Genomic DNA, 24,601 nt, shown 5'->3' with positions numbered 1-24,601 from the left:
CCCTTAGATCTAAAAGTCACGACGTATGAGCAAATCCTGCTATTGGGGACAACTTGCTAAAGGTCTGAATATTTCTTTAATGGAGTCCCTCCCCTGCTACTTGGAGCAGTGAAAAGTCACTCCCTTGCTGCCCTTTACTAACGAGGAAGATTCAGAATCATTGCATACCAGCAAGGGAGGATTTCATACAGGTGATTGGATACCCGGAGGATTCCATTGCTGATGGAGTGACTTGGCCTCAAGAATAGTCATTGTTTTCCCAATTTCCTCCATTTAATATTCAAACTAGAGAAAACTACTACTTGGAATCTGACTAAAGACTTAGTTTTTAGTTTATGAAAAGTCAGTATGTCAATAAAATGACTTCAAAACACTAGTCATATAGAATACAAAATGATATATAGAAATTCGAAGACATTATTCCACACATTCCAATGGACACTGTCTTCACCAATTTCATCCTCTAATAGGGCTTAGTACTAAATATAGGCATCCCAGTGCATCTACAAACAGTAGATATGTGTGCCGTATGGGGCTACTCCTGTTCCATTGCATGCCATTACTGAACAGGTCTGGACTAGAAAATAAAGAATACCTGAATTTAGTAAATCAGCATAACATAGCCGTCAGGGCTCATTGATTACTCACTGCAAGTGAAGCATATCAACAAATAAACCACCTATATCCCAGTTTTCCTTAAATCCCTATTTTTGCAGCGTCCCTTCTTAGATTCAATACAAGTTGCAACATTTTACCCATGTTAAATGGATCCACTTGGACTGTCGGGCTAGGAGAGGGGCTTCTTGTGGCTTGAAGAAATGGGTCTCCTGCAGCGGCATTTGAAGCACTGAGGAAGGAGCCAAGTAGATCCTGAGCTGGCTGTTTGGGGCTTGATCCAAAGAGGTCAAAGGTGGAAGCTGTAGAGAGTACAGAAAAGTTTTATAAGCGATGCTAACCAATCATGCAACTGATTAACATCAGCCATGGTAAAGCATCCCTGCACAGTACCACTTATTCTGTCCTGTACACTGTGTGTACTTCTAGGTTTCCATTTTTTCTGTATATTTGGACTCTGCACAGTACCACTTCCCTTGTCCTGTATGCTGCTATATTATCTGGTTTTATTACCACTGCAGATTTCCTCTAGGCTTGACATAATTCTTAGCAACAGTTCTTAATCTAATGTGTAGACATTCCACAGTACCATTTCTCTAGTCTTGTATGCTAGGTATATATTCTCAGTATACATACTTATTCAGTGTTATAGGCATTGCATGGTACTGCTTCTCCTGTCCTATATGCAGAGTACAATTTTTAGTGTCCGTCTTATTTTGAATGCATAGATACAAAAATACCATAAGGCCCATAGGCATATCTTGGTCCAAATGAGTAGATTGGGTTTTTTGGGTATTAGGAAAAGACTAAGTTAACATTCATAAAGAAATTATTAAAGTACATACATACTGCATGGTGTTTGCAGGTTCTCCGTATGTTTGTGTGGGTTTCCTCTAAGTACTCCGGTTTCCTCACACATTCCAAAAACGTGCAGTTAGGTTAATTACTGTATTAATGACATATTACTATGGTAGGGACATTAGATTGTGAGCTCCTTTGAGGGACAGGTAGTGACATGACTATGGACTTTGTACAGCGCTGTGTTATATGTTGGCACTTTATTAATAATAATAATAATAATAATATAGATTTATTGAATTCAATTACTCAATGCATCTGTATATTTTGGCAGAAGTCTTTGAATTCTCACATCATTTACATAGGTATAGGTGTCCTTATTCAAGCGTAGTAAGTTAATACAAGCTCAGGTTTCAAGGGGAACCTCTTCCAAAGAAGCAAAGACTTCTCAGCCTTGCTAACACCATAGAGAGTTGAGTTATGTCAGGGAATCAAAAATGTTGCACATTTATTTATTTACTTTATGTATGATAACTTAGTTTTTTGCTAACAGCCAAAAAAACCCATCCTCTCATTTGGACCCAAATCTGGCTATGGGCCTCGTGTTATTTTTGAAACTAGTTTTATTAAGTGGTTGGTTGTTGTAAAATCACTTTGATAATATCCTCATTTCCAAAAACACATTATAGTTAATATTTTACTTTACCTTCTCCTATTCTCGGAGACTGGGATGGAGAAGAGGATGCTGCAGACCGTCGTGGCGTTGAATGCGCAGAGCCCATTCCACCGCTCTGGAAAAGAGCTTCCCCAGGAGCCTGAGATGCTCCAAACAGATCATTTAAAAGGTCTGAATTAGAAGGTGGTGCCTTGGGTGGTGCTGCAGGAGCAGCAGCCGCTGAACTCCCATCAAGACACAACAAGTCAACATCCTCCGGAGGAGCCAGGGGAGCCGGGGGTTCTGTGGGTTTGTGCTTTGGGGTCCCGTGATGTTTTTCTCCACTGGTGTTGCTGTGTTGGCTCGATAGAGATAGGAGTTCATCATCTGATGGCTCGCTTTCATCATGGACTAACACGGCTCGATCTTCTGATACCGGATGAGAACTGGACTTGTCCGATTTCTGGTCTGAGGGATCAAAATAGATAATGTGCATGGATATATGGATATGTAGGGTGTAGGAGAAGAATGAATCATACGTATTTAAAGCTTGACATTGGCTTTGGTGAACAGTCAGACAAGCATTGATAGTGTTTTTTGGGACAGCTATTCATCTGAACAGGTGATCTGTAGTTGCATGAACATTCCAAGTGAATCTGTGCTTTGCCCATGGTGGACAAAACAACACATTCATGGTAATAAAGGCCTTCATAGACGCCAGTACTTACCATCCCTTTCTCACTCCCCTGCAACATTCTCAGGTTATACTATGTTAAACAAAGGGTATGGTCCAGTGCTGTCACATGGCATGAGTTACATGATCCTCCATACTTTGTCTTATAGAACATTTACATTGACTCCCAGTACTGGGAGAAGCAGTGGGAAGGCATAAAAAATAAGTATATGCTGTGGATAAATGGGAAGTTCATGGAAACCTGTTGCTTTGTCCTAAATTGAGAACATAAGGCAACAATGGCCATAATGGCAACAGAAGTACGGGAGAACAGATTCACTGTCCTGGTATTGGCCTACTGTAGTGCAAATAGACACATATTTCCAAACATAAAATTACAATTACCCAGCTCTGATTATTTGGGATCATCAATCTCAGGAATAAAAGAAACTGGCTGACCGATCTTGTTTTCTAATGGTTATTGGGTCAAGCGTTTTTATGCCTCTGATCACCATCCCTCCCTTCTTTCTCCACTATCATAAACCCAGTTCCATTATTTCCTTTCAGATTAAGTAAAGAAAAGCTGAAGAGAAACTATAACTGTTGTCTTTTAATGTATTTAAATTTGATGAAAGCAGTTTCAAAGCTTTATCAAATATATAACTATTACAAGGCTCATCCAGGGTGCTCAGTTTGCAAAGTTTGTTGAGTCTTTTGGATGAAAAAATTTGACAGAACAATTGTTAGCAGCTTTTGCATAACTGGCAAACCGATATTATATAAAGCATTTATATAGAATAATTACTTTAAGTAAATAAAAAAACAGTATGTGACCAGTACAAGGCTCAAGCTGACCTTTTCAAGAGTATTTGTCTTAAAGCTCAGAAAGTCACTTTGTGGGCTTAAGTAAATGTCACGTCATCTCATAATAACATCACACAATCAACATCAAGCAATAATTGTTATATGTGTCTATTGGATTAGTAGGCTGTATTTTATAATTACAGACTAATCCAAATAATGTCTACTGGTAACAAACAGGTATTTTTTCAGGCATGTCTAAAAAGCATACCTTGCCAAGTCAAGGAAGAGAAAAATGCTCCCTGCCCAGCGTTTTTGAAGTTGTCATGTTGTTCCACTGGAGCTCTGCCTGTTAAGAACAAACACATATGCAAAAGACAAATATAAGAATGGAGGATTGTACAATGCAGTTATTATCAAATATGCATCTTATTTATCCAAGCCACCAGCAAAGTCCTACAATATCCAGATAAGCTTTGGGTTTCCATTGAACACAAACTAGTAGACAACATATAGGACTATAGGCGTTGGATGACAGATGGGGTCATAAGGAACCTCCCCCAGCAATGAACAAGCTAGGAATAGTTTGCTAAGTCGTATAAGCTAGGAAACTATCAAGGGCTCAATGCGAATACCAGAAAACCTGTTTTTGCTCTCTGATCCTCCCATTTACCAAGCTCCCATAGTTACATAGTAGGTCAGGTTGAAAAAAAAGACTGATGAAAAAAAATCTGAGTATAAGCCAACTTTTTCAGCACGGCTTATACTCCCGTCAGGTTCATGGGTCCCTCCAGAAAAGCACCCGTTTCGGCAGCCGTGTCCAGCGGTTTCCATCCCGATGACAATGTCATCAGGCTGCGGCGGAAATACACTGGTTGCAAAAGTCCGAAAGACGGCAGTACCACTTTCAGCCACTTTTTCCGGACAGAATAATACCGCCAGGGAGGTTGAAGAAAATTTAGTGGTTAGGTACGTAGTAGTAGTATACCTACCTAACCACTAAAATCTCACTATGGTATTTGTTTACCAGAAAATGGCTGTAATGGTCGTATTATGCAATTTTATTAGTATTTATTTTGAATATTGAAACTTGCCAGTAGCTGCAGCATTTCCCACCCTCGGCTTATACTCGAGTCAATCAATTTTTCCTGTTTTCCAAAGTGAAAAAAGGTACCTCGGCTTATACTCAGATCGACATATACTCGAGTATTTACCGTAAGTCTATCAAGTTCAACTACTAGGGATGTAAACATATCCCAGATATAAAACCCATAGTTGGTCCAGAGGAAGGCAAAAAAAAAACCCTGGTACAACTTGCTCCAATAGGGGAAAAAATTCCTTCCTGATTCCATGAGGCAATCAGATGTTCCTAAATCAACAGTCTCGGTTATCTTTACTTTAGAGCCCTAATACTAAATGGGTTTCCCTGTAATAAACATAAACCAAGAATGTTAAAGAAATAACTTTCTAAGAACCATTTGCATACATGAATTTAAGGAGTTTGAGATATGTCAGACTCAAAGGGTCAATGAGATTTTATAAAACCATGATTGGATTAGCTCCCAATTTTCCAGATATTCCCTTTCCCGCCCCGTCTACAGGAAAGGATCAATAAGCCAGATCTTTTGGTGATTCTACTTGTCAAATAGAATATTTCAAGAATGGTAGCTGCACAACAGTAAAGACAAAAGTAGGGCACATTATTAAGCAGTAATGATTGCAGATTAAAAAGACATTATGCCTTGAATTTCACTTTATTTTATGCTTTGTCACCTTTAGAATAACAATCTAAAAATACCTTCAAAGAGAAGTTCTAGTGCCTCTGGTATCAAACGAATTATTACTTCATCTTCAAATATCCATATTGAAAGAATGCACTCCCTCCATCTCTATGTAAGTTATATGTAGCCCGCCGGTTCACCCCACATCGCATTCCCAGCACACAGATGATCTGAGAACTCCTTTTTGCTTAACTGATTGTAATGCAGGAGAGAAATTCTCAAACCCTCGCCCAGCAGGCTCCTTGCTTTCTGACACACAATACCCAATGTATCACAAGTTTAGTATTATTAGTTCAAGGTCACCAATCAAACCTGACTTTAATAATGAATTATGTTTCATTGGTAGTGCAGAAGAAAATGGGGACTACACAACACAGACATCAGAAAATTGTGCCCCTTATATCACCTGGAGGGGTTTGCTAAAAATCTGGCTACTATAGGTGGGCATATAGGGTGCCCACCTATAGTAGGCCAGGTAGTAGCCCACCTATATAGGGTGCCCACCTAAAGTAGCCAGGTAGTAGCCCACCTATATAGGGTGCCCACCTATAGTAGGCCAGGTAGTAGCCCACCTATATAGGGTGCCGAAGGTGCATTGTATTTGCTGGTAGCTTAGCTGGCTGATTTAATATTTAAACTGGAAATACTATTTATCCATGGTATCTACATGTGAAAATAATGTCTATGAGATCCAAAATCATGCAGTTAGTTTAATTGGCTTTCCCCCAAAAATTGACCTTAGACTGTGGTAAAGACCTATGACTATGGTAGGGACATTTGCGCCTTTGAGGGACAGCTAGTGGCATGACCATGGACTTTGTAAAGTGCTGTGTAATATGTCAGCTCTATATAATTAATAATATAGTTTTATTGAATTCAATTACACAATGCATCTGTACATTTTGGCGCTGCATAATATGTTGGCGCTATATAAATACTGTGCAATAATATTAATAATAATATGAGATGGCGAGGGGACAGGCCTGTTACCTTTGGTTAAGCTTTATTTCAAAGGAAGCAAGAGCAATTAAACTACAGAATTGCTGATTGCCTTTACTCAAGAACTATTTGGATGTCCACTGCTGACCCACTGATCATCCCTGTGTCTGTGTTTACTTTAAGGCTTTGACAAAAAAAAAAAAAAACACCTCCAACATATACGGAGCTGTACACAAATATGGCTACAGCAGTAATGGATAAGTGGAGCTTTGGGATTCTGTATTTACTGGCAGAAGATACATAGCTTCCTCTATTTGCTCCTCAGTATTGTAAGCTGGACCCAGTTCAGTCTCAGAAAAATATAAAAAAGTTTCCTCAATTTCCTCCTTAGAGTTGTAGGCTAAGCCCAGCTCAGTTTCATAAAACTAAAGAAGGCCTCCTTGTGACTGATGCCCCATTGCTGTTCCTTACCCCCTACGGCCTGGGCTTCCTGGTGTTCCTGATGTGAAGAGAAGAGGATGCTGGGGTTAACGTCCTTCGATACAAAATTTTCCCAGGGAGGGGTAAGGTCCGTCTGTTTGTCTGTGGACTCAATCTCAATATCAAGCGTTATGTGAAACAGCTGAGGATACTTTTCTGGAGAATCACAAGCGTCAAGTTCGGGTCTAAGGAGATAAATAAAAAGAAAATGAGCACTTAAAACAGGTTTGTTTTCAATGATCGTGATTTATTCCCAAACAGTATAGTTTGGTAAAAATTAACACTCACTGCATTATAAAAATTCCTATTATTATTCAGGAAGAACTCCTCTCTATGGCATGGTTCACATGGGGATCCAGCAAACTTGAAATAGATTTGCTATTTGGCATTTGTTTTCAATTCTGGACTTGATCTATTCAGTGTTTGCTGGATCACCCAGGTTCTCCCATGATAGTCTATCTTTGAGAGTTTTGACGAACTTTAATAAAATGAAAAACAAATATGGATAAGCAAGGCAAATATATTCAGCAGTGTTTTCTTTGGAGAAAATGTAACCTCAGGACAACCAAGGGGTCCCTGTAAACTTGTAAAAGGCAGAGAAATGTAGACCTTTGCATTCAAATGTAGAAATATCTTTATACTTACTTTGTGAATTTTAACGTTGTGGTTCCAAGTGCTATAAAACCAGTGTGAAACTGTATCTGTAATATTTGAGTGTTTGTCATCTAAATTGAAAAGAAACAATAAATGATGGTTTATAAAATGGATAACAAGTAATAAACAATAAACCAGGATTCTCAGCAAGGAAGAATCTGTACTGGCCATATACATACAAATCTGACTTGCTGACAAATAACCAGTTCTGAACAGCTTAATATACTAGATAACAGCTAATATACCGGAGAAAGTGTTTTTTGTTTGCTAAATGCAGCCACTGACTGTGCCCAGACATTCTGTAACTTCATCCAGCCATGCAAGATTGTGCGGTAAATTTAATTGATCCTTCAATCGATATGAAGTTTAAAAGCTTAGTTCTGAGGGTTGATAGACCAGAAAGTAGCACAGGAGGACCATTTTAGTAGTACAAGAGATCATTTTCATAGATTGAAAGCATCATCTTTGTTGTTTGGTAATAAACCTTTTAGCGATCATTTTAAATCCATTTAAATCAATCTACAAGCTTGCAAAAAGTTGTGCATACGGCCAGAACTAGTGCAGCACAGAACAGATCTGAACAATGTACAAAACACCAAAAGGCCAGTTTATTTTTTTTGACCATAGCAGCCAACCAGATTCTGCCACAAGTTTACCAAGCCAAGTCAATAAGTCCAGACTGCAATCAATACAAAAATATTTTTTTTCTTTGGCACTACAAACACCCAACTTTTCATTTTCCAAATGGGGAACTTAATAGAATAATTTTATAGCACAACAGTTACTGGCTATGGAAAATGCTCAGGCATTAGTGGAAGTAAACAATGCCTCGTACTTGGAACTAGACCACATGACTAGTGGCAGTAAGGACCCCCATGGTTGGTGGCCAACAGGATCAATTAGACTCTGATTGTTGGTTGTCAACAGGAGGAATTAGACCCCCATCGTTGGTGGTCAACAGGAGGAATTAGACCCCCATCATTGGTGGTCAACAGGAGGAATTAGACCCCCATCATTATTAGACCCCATTATTATAGGAGGATTTAGGCCCCATCATTCACCAATTGGGGGACACAATAGAATATTTTTAAAGCACAACAGTTACTGGGTATAGAAAATGCCCAGACGTCAGTGGAAGTAAACAATGTTTCAGACTTGGAACAAGACCCCATGGTTAGTGCCCATGAGGACCCCCATCGTTGGTGGTCAATGGGAGGATTTAGGCCCCATCATTCTACAATTGGGGAACTCAATAGAACCCATCATTGGTGGCCAACGGGAGGAATTCGGCCCCATTATTGGTATCAGACCCCAAGTTCTGACAAAGACTGGCTAAGGGCCAAATGTGGCCTGCAGGCTGGAGTTTGGTGACTATAGTTATAGCAGTGTGAAAGTCATTTATATTATTATTATAAAACTGTATTTATATGGCGCCAACATATTACACACCTTTGTTCAATAAATAGGGTTTGCAAATGACAGACCAATACCGAGAAGAGGAGATGGTATTCATTGTACCTACCTTTGCTTGTAATCTTCCACCAATTGTTGACCTCATATGATAAACAGAGACAACAACATCACCGTGAACTGTGACTCCTAATGGAAACACAACTTTGCCTTCCTGAACGCGATATTCTCTAAGAAAAGAAAAAAAATACAAATTTTTTTTTTGTATTAAAAAAACAAAAACAATGAGCCCAATTTATTAAAGCTCTCCAAGGCTGGAGAGGATACACTTTCATCAGTGAAGCTGGGTGATCCAGAAAACCTGGAATGGATTCGTTCAACGTCATTTGCTATTTGTTAGCAAATGTTTTCAATCCTGAACGAGATCCATTCCAGTTTGCTGGATCACCCAGCTTCACTGATGAAAATGTATCCTCTCCAAAGTATCTGTAAAGGCAAGGCTTTGTTGTGGATTTGGGTAAAGTGCCTAAAATCGCTGTCAGCTTTTCAAGTTATCTGTGTCCTGGTACCTAGAGCTCAGCTTTGGTGCAGCACAACTATGAATACTGGTTGACATAAGTATTTTCAACTACACCAAAAAGTGAAAGAAACCTTTTTTGTTGTGAATGGGCTCTAAGCCCATGGTCACTCACTTCATCCTCTCATAGTCCTGCATGGTGCTGAAGATACGAGTTTCCCCAATCAAGACCTCACAGAACGGCCGGCATCCATTCCGCTGTTTGTTGAAGCAGGGAACAGGGCTGATGGTGGCACTCCGAATGACAATAGGCTTGCAGTGAGGACATGTCGGCTTGTCAGATACTAGGTCACAGATATACCCTATGTACCTAGAAGAAAACAAAAAATCAAACACTAAAGGACAACTCCATCCTGATACTAGATTATTAAAGTCTCTGATCATGGATGTTATACTAGTAAATGAGATGAACCTGCAACAGGAGAGAGTGTACCTACCATGTGCCACCAAATGCCCCTACATTATTGGGAAATCTTCCCCCCAAATTGTACTGGGAACCATTTTCAGTTTCCTGTGTCCCCTGCGGTACTTAATGATTTCTCATGCCAATTTATGAAACTTATTGAGAGACTTAGGAGATGGACAATCTTAAATGTGTTGGATTCACCATGAACAGAGGGCGACAATCCCAGCCATCAACTAAAATCAAATAACTATACATAAGTATCATCAACTATCACAGGGCCCTATAGAATAGGTTTGTCACAAAAATAAATAAATACACTGTCATTAATAAAGGGAAAATCCCAAAATACCCAAAAGATCCAAAAGTGCTATATTGGAGACCAGACTACCCATGGTTAGTTATTTAGGTTCTAATAAAAACAAACCCACCGGAGAGATAGTTCTATTGTTTTCTGTGCAAAAATTTTGTGTGTGTTCACCCCCATACAATTTTTAATGCTGAGTAACAACCCACTTTGACTCCCTCTTTTTGTAACCCACAACAGTGGAATCTTCTATTTCATCATGGGAGAGACTTTATTATTTACTAGGCATTGACCAATTTAACTACGACTTGGACCTATTTATCCATGAAGGTAGAAATTCCATGGGAGCTGCTAGATTATCTATAGTTAGTAAGTAGAATCATAATTCAGCCCCAACTCCTTCAGAAGTTATTGAAAGAGTTATTTCACATTATTTTCATGAAAAAGCCTTGGCCAATAGTAACTTTACTTTTAAGAAGTTTCAAACCCAGTGGACAGCATGGTTTACTTTATATGTCACTGAAATGACCAATGTTTGTTTAGTTGTTTCTATATACAGAATAATATAATAGACAAGAATTGTTTGAATATATCTTTTTTTTAATATGATATATAATATTTTGACAGGTAAACATTTCCCTTTTTTTGTCTCCCTACTTACCAATTTTGTTTGTTATTTGAATATTCCTGAATATTCCTGAATACGATCTGTTTTCTTCTTTTGTAACACAAAATTTAATAAAAATTTTAATTAAAAAAAAAATTCCAGGGGAGCTATGATTTGAAACCCCTGCTACATAGATACAGGGCTGTGATATAAATGTGTATAGGTTATAGAAAATGTGTGAAAGTGTAAGACAAAATTAATTCTCTCATTCTGTTTTTGTATTTGATTATATTGTACATTTATATCCAACTAGAACAAATGAAATAACTTACCGTCTATGTGATGGCCACAGTCCTATACCCGGGCGTTTTGCATTGAGCAGTTGGATGGCAGGAATGGGATTGGAGAATAGATGACAAAAACAAAACATTGCGCTGACTAGGACTGCAGAGGCGGCACGACCATCCTATATGATATGAGTACAAAACATATAAATAAATGTTACTAAACTGCTGACATAAAACTATCCATAGGCTTACAGTGAACTCTTATAGTATCATATATAATAGTAAATATTCATAACAAACAATGCACCATGACATATTCACTTAAAGTAAACCTAATATTGGATTTTTATCTTTCTTGGAAAAGTACATGCATGCTATGTACTATATAAAAGTAACACTTTCATGCAATGGTGACCATTACCAAATATCAGACTATTCCTCTTGACAATGCCTTTGTGTGCTTTTAATTTTCCTAGGACATCACCATGTTTGTTGCATTATCCAGGGTCACTATCTACTTTCTGTACCGAGATGCAAAAGACGGGTACTGTGGGGTCTGTTCTGGGAACTGAACATGAATTAGTTACTAGTTGGGATGAGCATTTGCTTATTCTTTTTGTTTTATGCTATGGACTTTCTGCAGAAGTCCTCCAGCATTTATAATGTCTTGCTGAACAAAAGTGCATGAAAACCTGCTTAGACTGTTCCTAGGTGTCTATGTCATACATGGTTTACAACTGCTATATGTATGTATATATATATTGTGACACCAAGGCAGGATTGGAGGTGGAAGGGAGATATATTTGCCCAAGATTCCTCTTTTATGTGAAGTAATTTTCCCAAGATTCCTCTCCTATGTGAAGTAGCAGGTGGAAGACTCTCACCTGTGAGGTAATTAATATAGAAGCACTAAGGGTGGGGATATAACATAGAGCCAGGAGCTCAGTCAGTAGTTCAGCTCTCAGTTTGGAGAGACACAGACAGGGGTTCTGTGTGAGGGAGCTTTGCTGAGACACTCAGAAAGTCAGTCTGGGTGAGTGAGCTCATGTCAGTCTGTGTGAGTGAGCTCAAAAGTGAGTAGAAGGTTGCTGAAAGCTTGGTTTTGAGCTGACAGGGAGAAGCCCTCCAGCTGATAGACAGGGACGTCTGATATAGTATAGTAAGTGCCGGACAGGCAAGGTTTTCTTTTGCTGTTTTTGTTATTTTATCTGCAACCTTCAATAAACCTGGCTATATATATATATATATATATATATATATACATACATACATACACTAATATAATTAGGGTTGATAACATAGTTGCACTTTTAACCGTGGAACCTGCAGAGAAGTCACTTACCATACAGTGTATAACGCAGACATTTTTGGGGTTCTGCTGTAACCAGTTGTGCATGTTCTTGCAAACAGCAAACAAATTATGCAAGCTGGGCGCTTGTCTTACAGGCCAACTGCATTCTGAGACCTGCAAGAAATAGGCACCCATCAAACCTGCCACTCAGACTCATACATAGGGCATTGTTCTGTGTTTGGGACATTGGTGGGTGTTTAAATAATTGTTTAAATAATTGCAGCTAAACGAGGGAACAAACTGTAGTGGGAAGAAGAAAAGTTAGGAAAAGAAGAAGGAAAGGGCAAAGGGGAGGGACAAAGGTAATGAAGAGAAGAAACAAAAGAAACTAGGAAGGGATAAGGAAGGACAATGAAATAGGAAAAAAAAAAAAAAAAGGACGGGGAAAATAAAGGGCAAAGGGAAAAAAGGGAAAAACAAGGGTAAACACATGGAGAGAAAAAGAGGAAAAGGAAGGCAAGCAGAAGGAAGAAGGAGGAACTGAGTGGAAAAGGTTGAGAAAAGAACAGAGAAAGGGAAAAAGGGAAGGGTAGAAGGAAATAAGAGAAAGAAAATTAGAACTATTGTATTTTTGTAATCTAAAAACACGTAACAGGCTTTTGTAATGGATCTGCGTGACATAAAAGGACAGCACGGACGCACCCGATTGTGGAACTTGGCACTGCGGTAAGACTTGGGTGATAGATTGAACACTGTGTAGTGGTCCAGATGTCTAGAATCTAGGAATGAACGGACGTCTTCAATATGGTTCCTGAATCCCAGCTCAACGCCTTCCGCTGGAAACGACATAACTGGCAAGAAGAACAGTTAAGCACAATTAGTTATAGTGAGCCTGGGATTTACTACTTGGAGAAGTCTGCTGCAGAAGATCAATACCTCATAATGGGTTAATTTGCAAAGACTGGACTACTCGTGGTTCTTAAAACCTAGGCAAGTACAGATATAGTACATGACAACAAGTGGGAATAAAGGGGAAGGGATGAATAATGCTATAGCTAGGAATAGTGGATGCATCTCTTGGCTAAATACTAATTAAAGTTCATCTGGAGCCTTCTTTTTTTTAAATTTGAAAAGAATAGTAAGGAGTTCAGAACTTTTGCCAGGTTTTACATTGTTGTCTATATCTTATAGTGTTTACTAAGCATCAAGCAGAAAAAGGTTTCTTACCAATAATCCTTGAGGTAATATATGAGATATCCAGCTCTCCTTTTGTATAGCTAAAATAAAAAAAAAGAAAATTAGTGCAGGGGTACACGATTCAAGCAAATGACAATACAAGTCATACTACAGGGAGATGGTCAGAGACCGCAGACATTGTACAGGAGATGGTCAGAGACTCCAGACATTCTACCGGCAATACCCAGAGACCGCAGACAATCTACCGGCAAAAACCAGAGACCGCAGACATTCTACCGGCAATACCCAGAGACCGCATTCCGGCAATAACCAAAGACCACAGAAATTCTACAGGGAGATGGTCAGAGACTGCAGACATTCTACTGGAAGATAGACATGCACCAGGCATTTAAAAAAAAAACTTGAAAAAAAATTAACTAAAAAATTAAAGGACACAGACACACATTAAAATGATTAAGGAAGCTTTACTCTTTTTCCTTAAGATTTCCTTTTTCTTAAAATTTACAGCCACTTTTAGAAGCCAAAACTAAGTTTATATAAGTAGACACAGGAGGTATTCACTTTGTTTGATTCAGGGAATATTGAAGCTTGGCTGTCTAGAAGATAATACAAAAAGTAAGTGCAAAGGGGACCCAGGGATGTCAGTAGAAGACCTGGGGGCCCGGGTCTGCCAACCCCCCCCCACACACACACACACACACACACACAGAACTAATGGACAATAAGTCTCTTTTTGATTAGGAGTTTTAAGGGATTTCGGTGCCTTCAAACGTCTCAGAGGTTGGGGGTTCAAATTCTCTTTTTTTTAATACAAACACCGTACAAAATACATTTACACTCACCTGGCAACTGACTGCATTACTTTAGTAGAAGTATCTTTCAGAGTGTCTTTCAGGTTATCCTTCAAGTTGCTGAAGAGGCGTCCCGCTCCTCCTTTGACCATGTCCAATAGGCCTCCTCCATAATTGGCCTCCATGTCGGGTGAAGAGGCGTCTGCAAGGATGCAAGAATGGGGTTTTATTAGTTAGTTGTATTTAATTAGGACTTCACCAAAATTCAGATGTTACTGCAAGCAATTTTATTTTCCTAGATCACCAATGCATTTAAACTGTGTATTATTTATACTTTATAATTTTATTGGAAGCAGCTGACAAAGTGAAACTTAATTCTCCACTCCCCAAAAAATGGGTAGAAAGTGGAGGTATTTGGTGCAAGGTACTTTGTATATCTCTTCTGCTCAAAGTATAAGTACAGAAAAAAAATTGTCTTGGATAAAGTAGTGATAGGGTAAAATCTCTGTGGAGTTGTAATTGCTGGGGGAGCCCATAAGAAGATGTGCCATGGTGTGTCTCTGAGATAGGATAGAGATCATCAAAAAAAATACAATGGGTCCTTTTTTTACTCCATACAAGACTAAAATGACTAAAGTGTAGAGTAAATTCTTGGTATCTAACATATGGAGCCCAATGCCAGGACGTGCAACTCTCTGCATCATCACTAGTTGCCCTGTGGCCAAATAAAGAAGTGGATCAAGTGGAAGAGAAGATGGCATCAGTAGTGTGGTTGCATGGAGTTGTCACCACCAGCCACGGCAAACTCGTAGACAATTGGCAATATTGTGCAAGTAAGCTGTATATACCTGCATATTGTAGCAAGTGCTCCCACCGCAGCCCCAGCCCTCAGTGCCACTATAAATCACTTTTATTTCTAATATAGCTAGAATAGACACCTGAATCAGTCTTTATTTTAGCTGTATGAAATTCCTTGTAAAGCAGCATTCACACTTGAACAAAAAAGATCATAGTCATAGAAGCCAATCTGTTCTGCTGCTCCTAAATACATCACAAAGTTCTTCAGCAACAACAGTTACCAAACACAGCTCAGGAATACATCTTTATATTTTCAGCAATGCAATTTTATCAAACTGGGAATTAGAATAAAAAAGTGCAGCAAAACAAGTTAAGAAGCATTTTTTTAATGAATAGACCCATTATGCAGAGTATTCTTGTGATGATGATAGAAGTGATATATTCAGCAGCTGGCAGTGGGTAGTACAACAAGAACTTGTGATATGTAGTACAGAGTGACCTTTCCGTGCCTCTCCTAAAACAATAGATATTGTAACTTGTACCAGACACGTTCCATTGTGCTCCTTCCTCTGATCATGACACCATGTAAGACACCTCTGCCAAAATGAACATATGGTCACCTTGCCTGTTCCTCCATCTTACACCATCACAGGACATTTATTGCAAGATCATCCTGCCAAGCCATAAGCATGACACATATAACGTAAATTTATATGCATTAACATGCAAATCCCTAAATGTTGTAATCCTAGCTATCCTGGGTTTTCCATCCTATCCTATTTTCTAACATTAAGCCCAAACCTTATGGGAAGGTAAGACATGTGGGATCTTAAACTGCAAAATGGGTTAGCAGATTATCGATTATTGTACTTTTTTGTGGACAAATCTTTATTAAAATTTTTATATTCAGGTCATTGCACTATACAAAGTATGCAAATATGTATATATTTTTAGATGTAAAAGTCTGGTAATTTAAGTGTGTTGTCAAAGTGGGCAGCATGACAAAACGTTCTTCTGGTGAAGGGGTGGAGGGTACATAATTGGGCTCTGATCAATACCTAACAAGGTTAAAAAATATACATATTTATTAACAAATTTTGTATCATGTATATATCTATATGATACAAAATTTGTTAATAAATATAATAAACCCTTAAGATCAAGAACACACTTTGATCATACCTAGCTTTATAACTGATAAAGTTGGCGCAAAAATTGCTTCTAGAAAGAACCTTTACAGATACAAAAATAGGGGCATGAAGGATGAGCAGGGGCTGCATTGTCCCCATTAGTGGTCATTCTTATCAAACATTTAGTTGTCCAGTAGATCACTAAATATTTGGGAGTGACAAAAAAACCAGCATCTGTATGTAGCTTTACTCATGTTTTACTCTGACACCATAGTGATCTATGAATCAGTCCCAACAAGAGCCCACTGCCCATTAAAGTTCTTAAAAGCAAATGGGATTTTATGGCACCTAACACCAACTTTTTAAATGTTTTGTTTTCCCTAGCTTTCTTTTTTTCAGCAAAGAATACAAATTAAAATACAAAAATCAAGAATAAGGTGTCACAAAGTTGGTTTGGGAAATAGCTACTGTTCTGTAAGAATCTGAACAACTAAATCACCCTCATTATTATTCACTTTAAAATGACTCCACATATAAGAACCCATTTTTTAAATTGGGAAAAGGATTGTTTTGCAAAGACGTTTAAAATCTGTTTAAAATGCAAATACATATGGTATACAATTGTTTTTTTTTAATTGTATGAATACTAATAGTCTGAAAATGAGTTATTGTACCATTAAAAAGATTACCATGGCTTTATTGGTTAATGTGTTACGTCTTACAAAAGTCAATAGAAAAGCATCCTTGAAACTAATGCAACTTTTCTTTTGGAACCTTGCACTTTGCAATGCTCTGGTTCCCCTTCCAATGCACTTTGGGAAGATGAGGGGGTAGAATCTGCGTTATTATCCAATGAATGTAAATGAGCCCAACTCCTATCTTAATAGTGCACTGTGGGGGGAAGAACAGGAGAGCTGTGGCAAAAACTGCAAAATTAAAAAAAGAAACATGCAGAAACTCATGTTTATGAGCTATGGACTATTTATCCTGCCATTGATGACAGCAATATCTATATATATATTGCCAAAACACCAGAAATCTGCAATGACCACACAGCGGACATTACTGTGTCATTACCCTTTCATACCTATCATCCTAATTGCCAGACATTTCTAAACCAGCCGCAAACTACCAAACCGCGTTCCAGGCTGAAACAGCTACCAGAAAAAAACATGTCATTTTGTGGTTTGAGGCAGAAAAACCCTTTCCTAATATATTGGTGACATTTTGATGAGCAATGCAATTCTAATATAATCTAATAAAATTTCCATAACAGACCCGCTGAATGACATACACGTCTGCTAGCCTGCTCGACCCCAGCGTTGCGCGTCCATCATTGTTTAAAAACAAGAAGACGGAGGAAAACAATTCCGCTTCTCTTGTATGAAAGATGCAAATGCAAAACAATACAAAGATTCTGTTGTTTGAAAGTCAGCTAGAGGACGTTGTACCACATCATGCTCGTCTCGGGAAATGAGCGGTGTGTTTTGGGAGTGATGCGCAAGAAATGATGCCATGGAATAGTGCTGTGTATCCTTCAGAAAAAAAAACAAATGTCTGTTTAAGTTGGCTAAATTTAATCTAGATAGATCAAAAAGTTTGCTAAGCTTGGTTTCCCTAAAGAACAGCCACATCTAGAGTAGAAAAGCCTGTCCCTGGCCATCATGCTGCAGAGAAGGACCTGTGCTTCCTATGCGGGCTCAGGTACATTGCAATTGTCCATCTCTCTGCAAAATGTATGTTATACCTTAACATGGAAACTTAGGTCCCATACACACCTTAGATTGATATTGGCCAAATCCTTTATGATTCTCCTATGCAAAAATCCGGTATGCATACAGGTGTCCCCTGTTGTTGCTGAGAAGAATTTTGAATCTGCTAAGGTAAATGGTGGGGTTGACCCTATTGTCTGTTGGTTGTTCTCCTGGCAAAATGTCAATTGGTAGTGGTGGTGGTAGCGCCAAACAACCAGCAGCTACCAACCGGTTTCCAGGTGTTTAGCAGACATTGTTATTGGCATTTGGCAGGTTTTTGTTGGTTTTGTGGTGGTTGGTCGGTGGTGTCGCTGGTGGGAGGAAAGTAACAAAAGCCTAAAGTTCACAGAGAATCAAAGTAGCTGTAAACTCAACTCAACCATAAATATCAACTGTAAACTCAACCGGTGACAACTACTCTGTCCAGTTTGTGTACGGACATCACAGGGGCGGGATGGAAAAATCACTCCAATAGGATCACAAACATAAATAGACGCTAATCCTAAGAAAAATATACATTGTCCCTAACTCATTACAAGGTCAAAGAAATACAATCTAGATTGGAGTTCTGCTTTGATATATTTCTCATTCATCTGAGATTTCAAACTTCTGATTTTCTTCTTGCAACAATGTCGCAATCATCATTCATAATGATTTACAAAGAGCTGACATCTGCTGCAGCGCTGTACAAAATGAGCACCTACAGGGTTATAAAAAAAGTAAGATTGTGAAATGTGTTCTAGGAATGAGCAAACTTTAAAATGAATAAATTATATTTATGCTGCTGGTTTGTATATCTTCAACTATTTTGATTGGCCAGGATGACACGTACAATAATCGTTTTCACTTCTACAGGTGACAACATTATTTAAGAGCCAGCAGTCCATCTAAGACTATTACATGTATAAGGTGACAACGTTGCTGTTTAATTCTACTGCAGATCAAACAGTGTTGTCACCTGTTTAAGAAAGTGGAAAGGATAACTGATCCAATTGCAGGATCAATACCTAAAAGACTATATACCAGGACACTCAACAAAAACTAAAGCTAGTAACAAAGTGCAACCTTTATGTCTTTTAATATTCATTGTGATCCAAGCTTAAAACCAGAGCATAAATGAACAACATTGTAAAAAGTGTTAGCTTGCTAAGATTTGTGGCACATCGACAGCTTGGCCTGCTCCGGGTTGGCTGACCCAAATTCAGACCTATACACAGTCCTCCTACGCAGCACCCATGTTGCTTAGTAATAATGGTCTGTTCAACAACATACCCACACAAGTGTAGGCAACATCTTAAAAATAACCCAGAGACCCATGTGTTTAACAAGTGCACACACAGAGGTTTAAGCTGGGCTGGCACCAGAATCTGAGATCTTCATTCCAAGATTAACACATTTCCCGGCTACAGTCACAGAGTAACATTGCAGTAGGTCATCAATCAAGTCACCGCTGCAATAAAAAAGAAATGAACCAAAAAATTAACATCAGCATCAGCCCTTAAAGCCATCTTGGGCTGCATTGCATCTTACTGCATAGAAGCTTGCACTTATCTTTCCAGAATTACTGCAATCTTTTTCATTCCATCAGCAGTGCACGCTTCTGATTGGCTGTTACTGTCAAAAATAACTCCCAAGAAGGCTACCCCTCCACATAGCCAATCATATTACATGAAATTATGATGTCGAAATGTGAAGAGCACAGACCAATAAGTGTGATAATATACGTTTAATATGGAGTATAGATATAATTAAATCCTTATTTCATTTCAGATAGAGCAGAGTATGTTTGGAATGCTTCCCTTCTTCTAAGTCAAATTATTAGTTATATATATATATATATATATATATGACACCAATGCAGGATTGGTGGTGAAAGGGAGATATATTTGCCCAGGATTCCTCTTTTATGTGAGGTATATTTGCCCAAGATTCCTCTCCTGTGTGAAATAGCAGGTGGAAGATTCTCACCTGTGAGATAATTAATGAAAAAGCACTGAGGGTGGGGATATAACATAGAGCCAGGAGCTCAGTCAGTAGCTTAACTTGGAGAGACACAGACAGGGGTCTGTGCGGGCTCAGCTTGCCTTGGAGAGACACAGACAGGGGTTTGTGTCAGTGCAGCTCTACTTGGAGATAGCTCTGTTTGAAGACACAGCCAGGCAGACTGTGTGAGTGAGCTCTGCTGGAGACACAGACAGTCAGTCTGGGTGAGTGAGCTAAAAAGTGAGCAGAAGGTTGCTGAAAGCTTTGTTTGGAGCTGACAGGGAGAAGCCCTCCAGCTGATAAGACAGGAACGTCAGATGTATAGTAAGTGCTGGACAGGCGAGGTTTTCTTTTGCTATTTTTGTTATTTTATCAGCAACCTTCAAATAAACCTGACTACAAGTCAGCTTAACACCTTAAAAGCAGAGAAGCGCTCTTTGACCCCAGCAAAGGCGATCCTGAGCTTAACCCTTCACAATAAATAAATATATATAAGTTCCCTTACTCTCAGTTCTTGGCAATAGTCACCTGACCAAAGAGTTGACATCTGAAGTAAAGTCCAAAATGGTAGCAGAAATTCTGGGTCTGCATATTTCATGGGAGCATTATAATTTCCAGGAGTTTGTACACTTACTGTGTACAGAGAATTAGGGATGCCCATCATTCCTATGCAGAGTCCCTGGGTCTGCACACCTGCTGTGCCCATTATTAGGGGCTCCTGCCATCCCTCCTCTGAGTCTTGGTGTATAAACCTGCTGTGCCCATTATAAAGGGCTCCAATCATCCCAGTGCAAGGTTCCTAGACATGCACCATATGGGGGCTCTAACCAACCATACGGGATTTTTATTGATTTGGTGTAAAGAGTGTATTTGGAGAAGCTGAGATGCAAAATGATGGGCAGGAACATTGAAAACTCTCAGGTGGAACGTAACAGAAAAATTATAGGTGGAATATCCAAAACATATAAAAACACAGGTTCATGATTGGATATTCCACAACTTTAGGCATTGTAACCCCCTACCCCCCTCAATGATCCCCAGGGAGGAGTATAAATAACAGTCTGGGCTCATAGGAAGTGGGCAGAATTACAGATCATTCTTCCTGAAGAGGACCATTGGTGCTGAAACAATAAGGGGTGCAGGGCCAGTGCTGAAGTGCAGAGGGTAAGGGTTTTCAACATTGGAGAAGAGAGAGTAAATGTTTAAAAAAGGAATTAAAATCATCCCAAGGTGTGCATGTGCCAGGAACGGCTGCAATGAGATCTCATAGAAAAAGAGACATAGAAAAGGAAGATTTCATCTATAAATCTCAAATCCCATTTGGCTTAATATACATCAGTTATACCTTACATCATACATACACATCAGCTGTGTCCAATAAAATGTTTTCACAATACGCCTCCATCATAATACACAATCAGAAAATCCAGAATCCCTCTACACCATGTAAAACATCAGGGTAGATCATACATTATGCCCAAATACAGCATAGATTGGAAAAATTAATGCAGTAGATTTATAATTTGTATGATCAGCACTCTTTGCAGTACTGACAATCTATGCATATCTTTTATACAATGAATATCTTATTCAATCCCCTCCCATGCAGCATGCAGACACTGGTATACAGAATTCATGATCTCCTGGATAAAGCAAGCCATGCATTACAATCCAAACATGCAATGAATAAGGTGCAGGATACATGAGCAGCCCATGGTATTGCAATATGATGCAAGGTAGCTGATACTTCATAGAGGATACACAACCTGATAGAATAGTATTATATTGATGCATGATCCACATGCAACATGCGCCAGCAGTTTAATAGTGTAATGTGCTTAGATCTTGGCCCTTGCAACAGATTTCCTAGCTGTCTATAGTGAACAGCATGGTGTTCTTGCAGCACTGGATTACTGAGCTCAAGTTTTAGGCTTCTTGCTGCAGGAAGTTTGTATGATTTCTTAGCGATTCCTTCTACACTAAAAAGCATACTGAGAAATAACCTGGCAATAATATGTTGTATTGGGGAATTCAGATTGCCAGCTTCTGTGTACTCAGTGCTGAATTCCCTAAACTGGACATGCTGCAAGTATATATGATACCCTAAGCATTTCAATTAAATGGTAATTAAGCAACATGTAGATGGTGCTGCAGTGTAAAATGCAATAATGTGATGTACAAAGTGTATGGTTGCCTATCTACTAGAACATGGGTTGGTAATATACCGGTAACATAGTCTTTACATAAGTGGTCCATGGCATTTAAACAAATAGTACAACATTATGGTATATACAAACCAATAATGCAGCATGGCCTATATCTGAGCTGTCCATGGTGCTGATGTCTACAACTTGGCATGCTTGAATGTATTAGTAGCGATATTGAGTGCACAAGGTGCATGATCACCCATGCAGTATACACAGGCACAGGGTCACAGCACTGGTAAATCATGCATTATGGCTCTGGTCTGTACCCAAGTTGTCTATGGTGCTGTAGTGTATAATGTTATAGTACAAAAGGCATATGACCTCACATTTTAGACAGTCATACTTGTAACACATGTTTTGTGGAGCTGTACACTGCAAATGCAATTATATGTGTAAAGTAAATGCATAAAAGGGACAGGCTGATCAATGTTATATTATACTTTGAAGCTCTAGGCCTTCTAGGTTGTATCTGTGCTGGCTATAGATTTGCCTTAAAGCACTATGCTATAGGGTTGTAGAACGTGTATCACCCCCTATGTAGCATGCACAGAGACCCTAATCCTAAATAATCCCAGATAGATTTGCCTTAAAGCACTATGCTATAGGGTTGTAGAACGTGTATCACCCCCTATGTAGCATGCACAGAGACCCTAATCCTAAATAATCCCAGACAGACCCTTAATGCAATAAATCACCAAATATACCTTAGCTGTTTATGGTGCTGCATCCCTATAATACAATATTGGATGTATATTATGTATGATCCCCCTTGCAGCATGCACTGTCACCCTGATTCTTTATGACTACATATTTATTATACATTATAGGTACTCCATTAGACGTAAACTGTCCATGGTGCTGAAGTTTTATATTACAATATCATGGGGTGTATAATGAGTATAATACCCCATGCAGCATGCACTGACACCCTTATTCCCTATGATCAGGGATCCCACTTTATACTTTAGCCCCCCTCCCACCCCCCAGTTATACCTAAACTGTTTATTGTGCTGAAGCCTTATAGTACAATCATATGGGGTGTATATAGTGTGTGATAAGCCATGTTGCATGCATTGACACCTTGATTACACATGATGCACTGGGCCCCCTAATATACTGGAGCTATACGTGGTTCCACAGCCTTATAGTACAATATGGGGTATAATGTGTAAGATCTCCCATGCAGCATGCGGTGACACCCTAAACCCACATCATGCATTAAGCCTCCCTTCATACCCAAGCTATTCATGGTGCACCGGCCCCCGATTACATTTACATTACAATATTATGGAGTGTATAATATGTATGACGACCCATGTAGCATGCAGTGACCCCTGATCCCACATTATGTTTTAGGTCCCCTTTATACCTGAGCTGTCTATGGTGCAGCCTTGCATTACAATATTATGGGGTGTTATGTATGATCCCTCCATGCAGCATGCACCGATCCCACACTGGGCCCCCCTAATCCACCTGAGCTGTTCATGGTGCTGCAGCCTTGTGTTACATATGGGGTTAATATGGGGTGTATAATGTCCCCATGCAGCATGCACAGACCCTCCAATCTCCCATTGGGCCCCCCCCCCCCCCTATTGCACTTGAGCTGTCCTTGCATTACAATATTATGGGGTGTATACCATGCATGATCCCCCCATGCAACATGCACCGGCCCCTCTATTCCACCCTAAGCTTTCCATGGTGCTGCAACCTTGCATTACAATAAAATGGGGTGTATCATGTGTGACAACCTTTGTAGCATGCAATGACCCCCCAAACTCCTATCATAAATTAGGCCCCCTATTATACTCGAGCTGTCCATGGTGCTGCAGCCTTGCATTACAATAATATGGAGTGTATACTATGCATGATCCCCCCCAAGCAGAATGCACTGACCCCCCTGTTCTCAAACTGGGCCCCTCTATTCTACCTGAGCTGTCTATGGTTCAGCAGCCTTGTATTACAATAAAAAGGGGTGTATACAATGCATGATTCCCCCATGCACCGATTCCGTTATACATGAGCTGTCTTTGCATTACAATACTATGGGGTGTATACCATGCATGATCCCCCCATGCAGCATGCACTGCCCCCCATTCTACCTGAGCTGTCTATGGTTCAGCAGCCTTGTATTACAATAATAAGGGGTGTATAAAATGCATGATTCCCCCATGCACCGATTCCGTTATACATGAGCTGTCTTTGCATTACAATACTATGGGGTGTATACCATGCATGATCCCCCCCATGCAGCATGCACTGCCCCCCATTGTACCTGAGCTGTCTATGGTGCTGCACCCTTGTAATACAACACTATGGGGTGTATACCATGCATGATCCCCCCATGCAGCATGCACTGCCCCCCATTGTACCTGAGCTGTCCATGGTGCTGCACCCTGATAATACAATACTATGGGGTGTATACCATGCATGATCCCCCCCATGCAGCATGCACTGCCCCCCATT

General features: G+C 39.4%; 1 protein-coding gene across 3 annotated transcripts in view; it reads right to left on the bottom strand.

The window, feature by feature from the left end:
• DNAJC6 (DnaJ heat shock protein family (Hsp40) member C6) overlaps positions 1–24,601 on the bottom strand; it is a 49,839-nt gene that overhangs the window by 10,232 nt on the left and 15,006 nt on the right. For all 3 annotated transcript variants that reach the window (XM_072419407.1, XM_072419406.1, XM_072419405.1), the window contains 12 exons: positions 14,318–14,468; positions 13,506–13,555; positions 12,981–13,129; positions 12,330–12,452; positions 11,033–11,166; positions 9,499–9,693; positions 8,919–9,036; positions 7,388–7,467; positions 6,734–6,927; positions 3,814–3,891; positions 2,120–2,536; positions 756–917 (listed from right to left, as the gene is read on the bottom strand). In XM_072419407.1, the coding sequence (XP_072275508.1) occupies positions 756–917; positions 2,120–2,536; positions 3,814–3,891; positions 6,734–6,927; positions 7,388–7,467; positions 8,919–9,036; positions 9,499–9,693; positions 11,033–11,166; positions 12,330–12,452; positions 12,981–13,129; positions 13,506–13,555; positions 14,318–14,468 (1,851 nt within the window). The remainder of the gene's footprint in view (positions 1–755; positions 918–2,119; positions 2,537–3,813; positions 3,892–6,733; positions 6,928–7,387; positions 7,468–8,918; positions 9,037–9,498; positions 9,694–11,032; positions 11,167–12,329; positions 12,453–12,980; positions 13,130–13,505; positions 13,556–14,317; positions 14,469–24,601) is intronic.

The sequence above is a fragment of the Pyxicephalus adspersus genome, chromosome 8 (assembly GCF_032062135.1).
Source record: "Pyxicephalus adspersus chromosome 8, UCB_Pads_2.0, whole genome shotgun sequence".
Lineage (NCBI taxonomy): Eukaryota > Metazoa > Chordata > Amphibia > Anura > Pyxicephalidae > Pyxicephalus > Pyxicephalus adspersus.
This window is presented reverse-complemented; position numbering and strand designations above follow the sequence as displayed.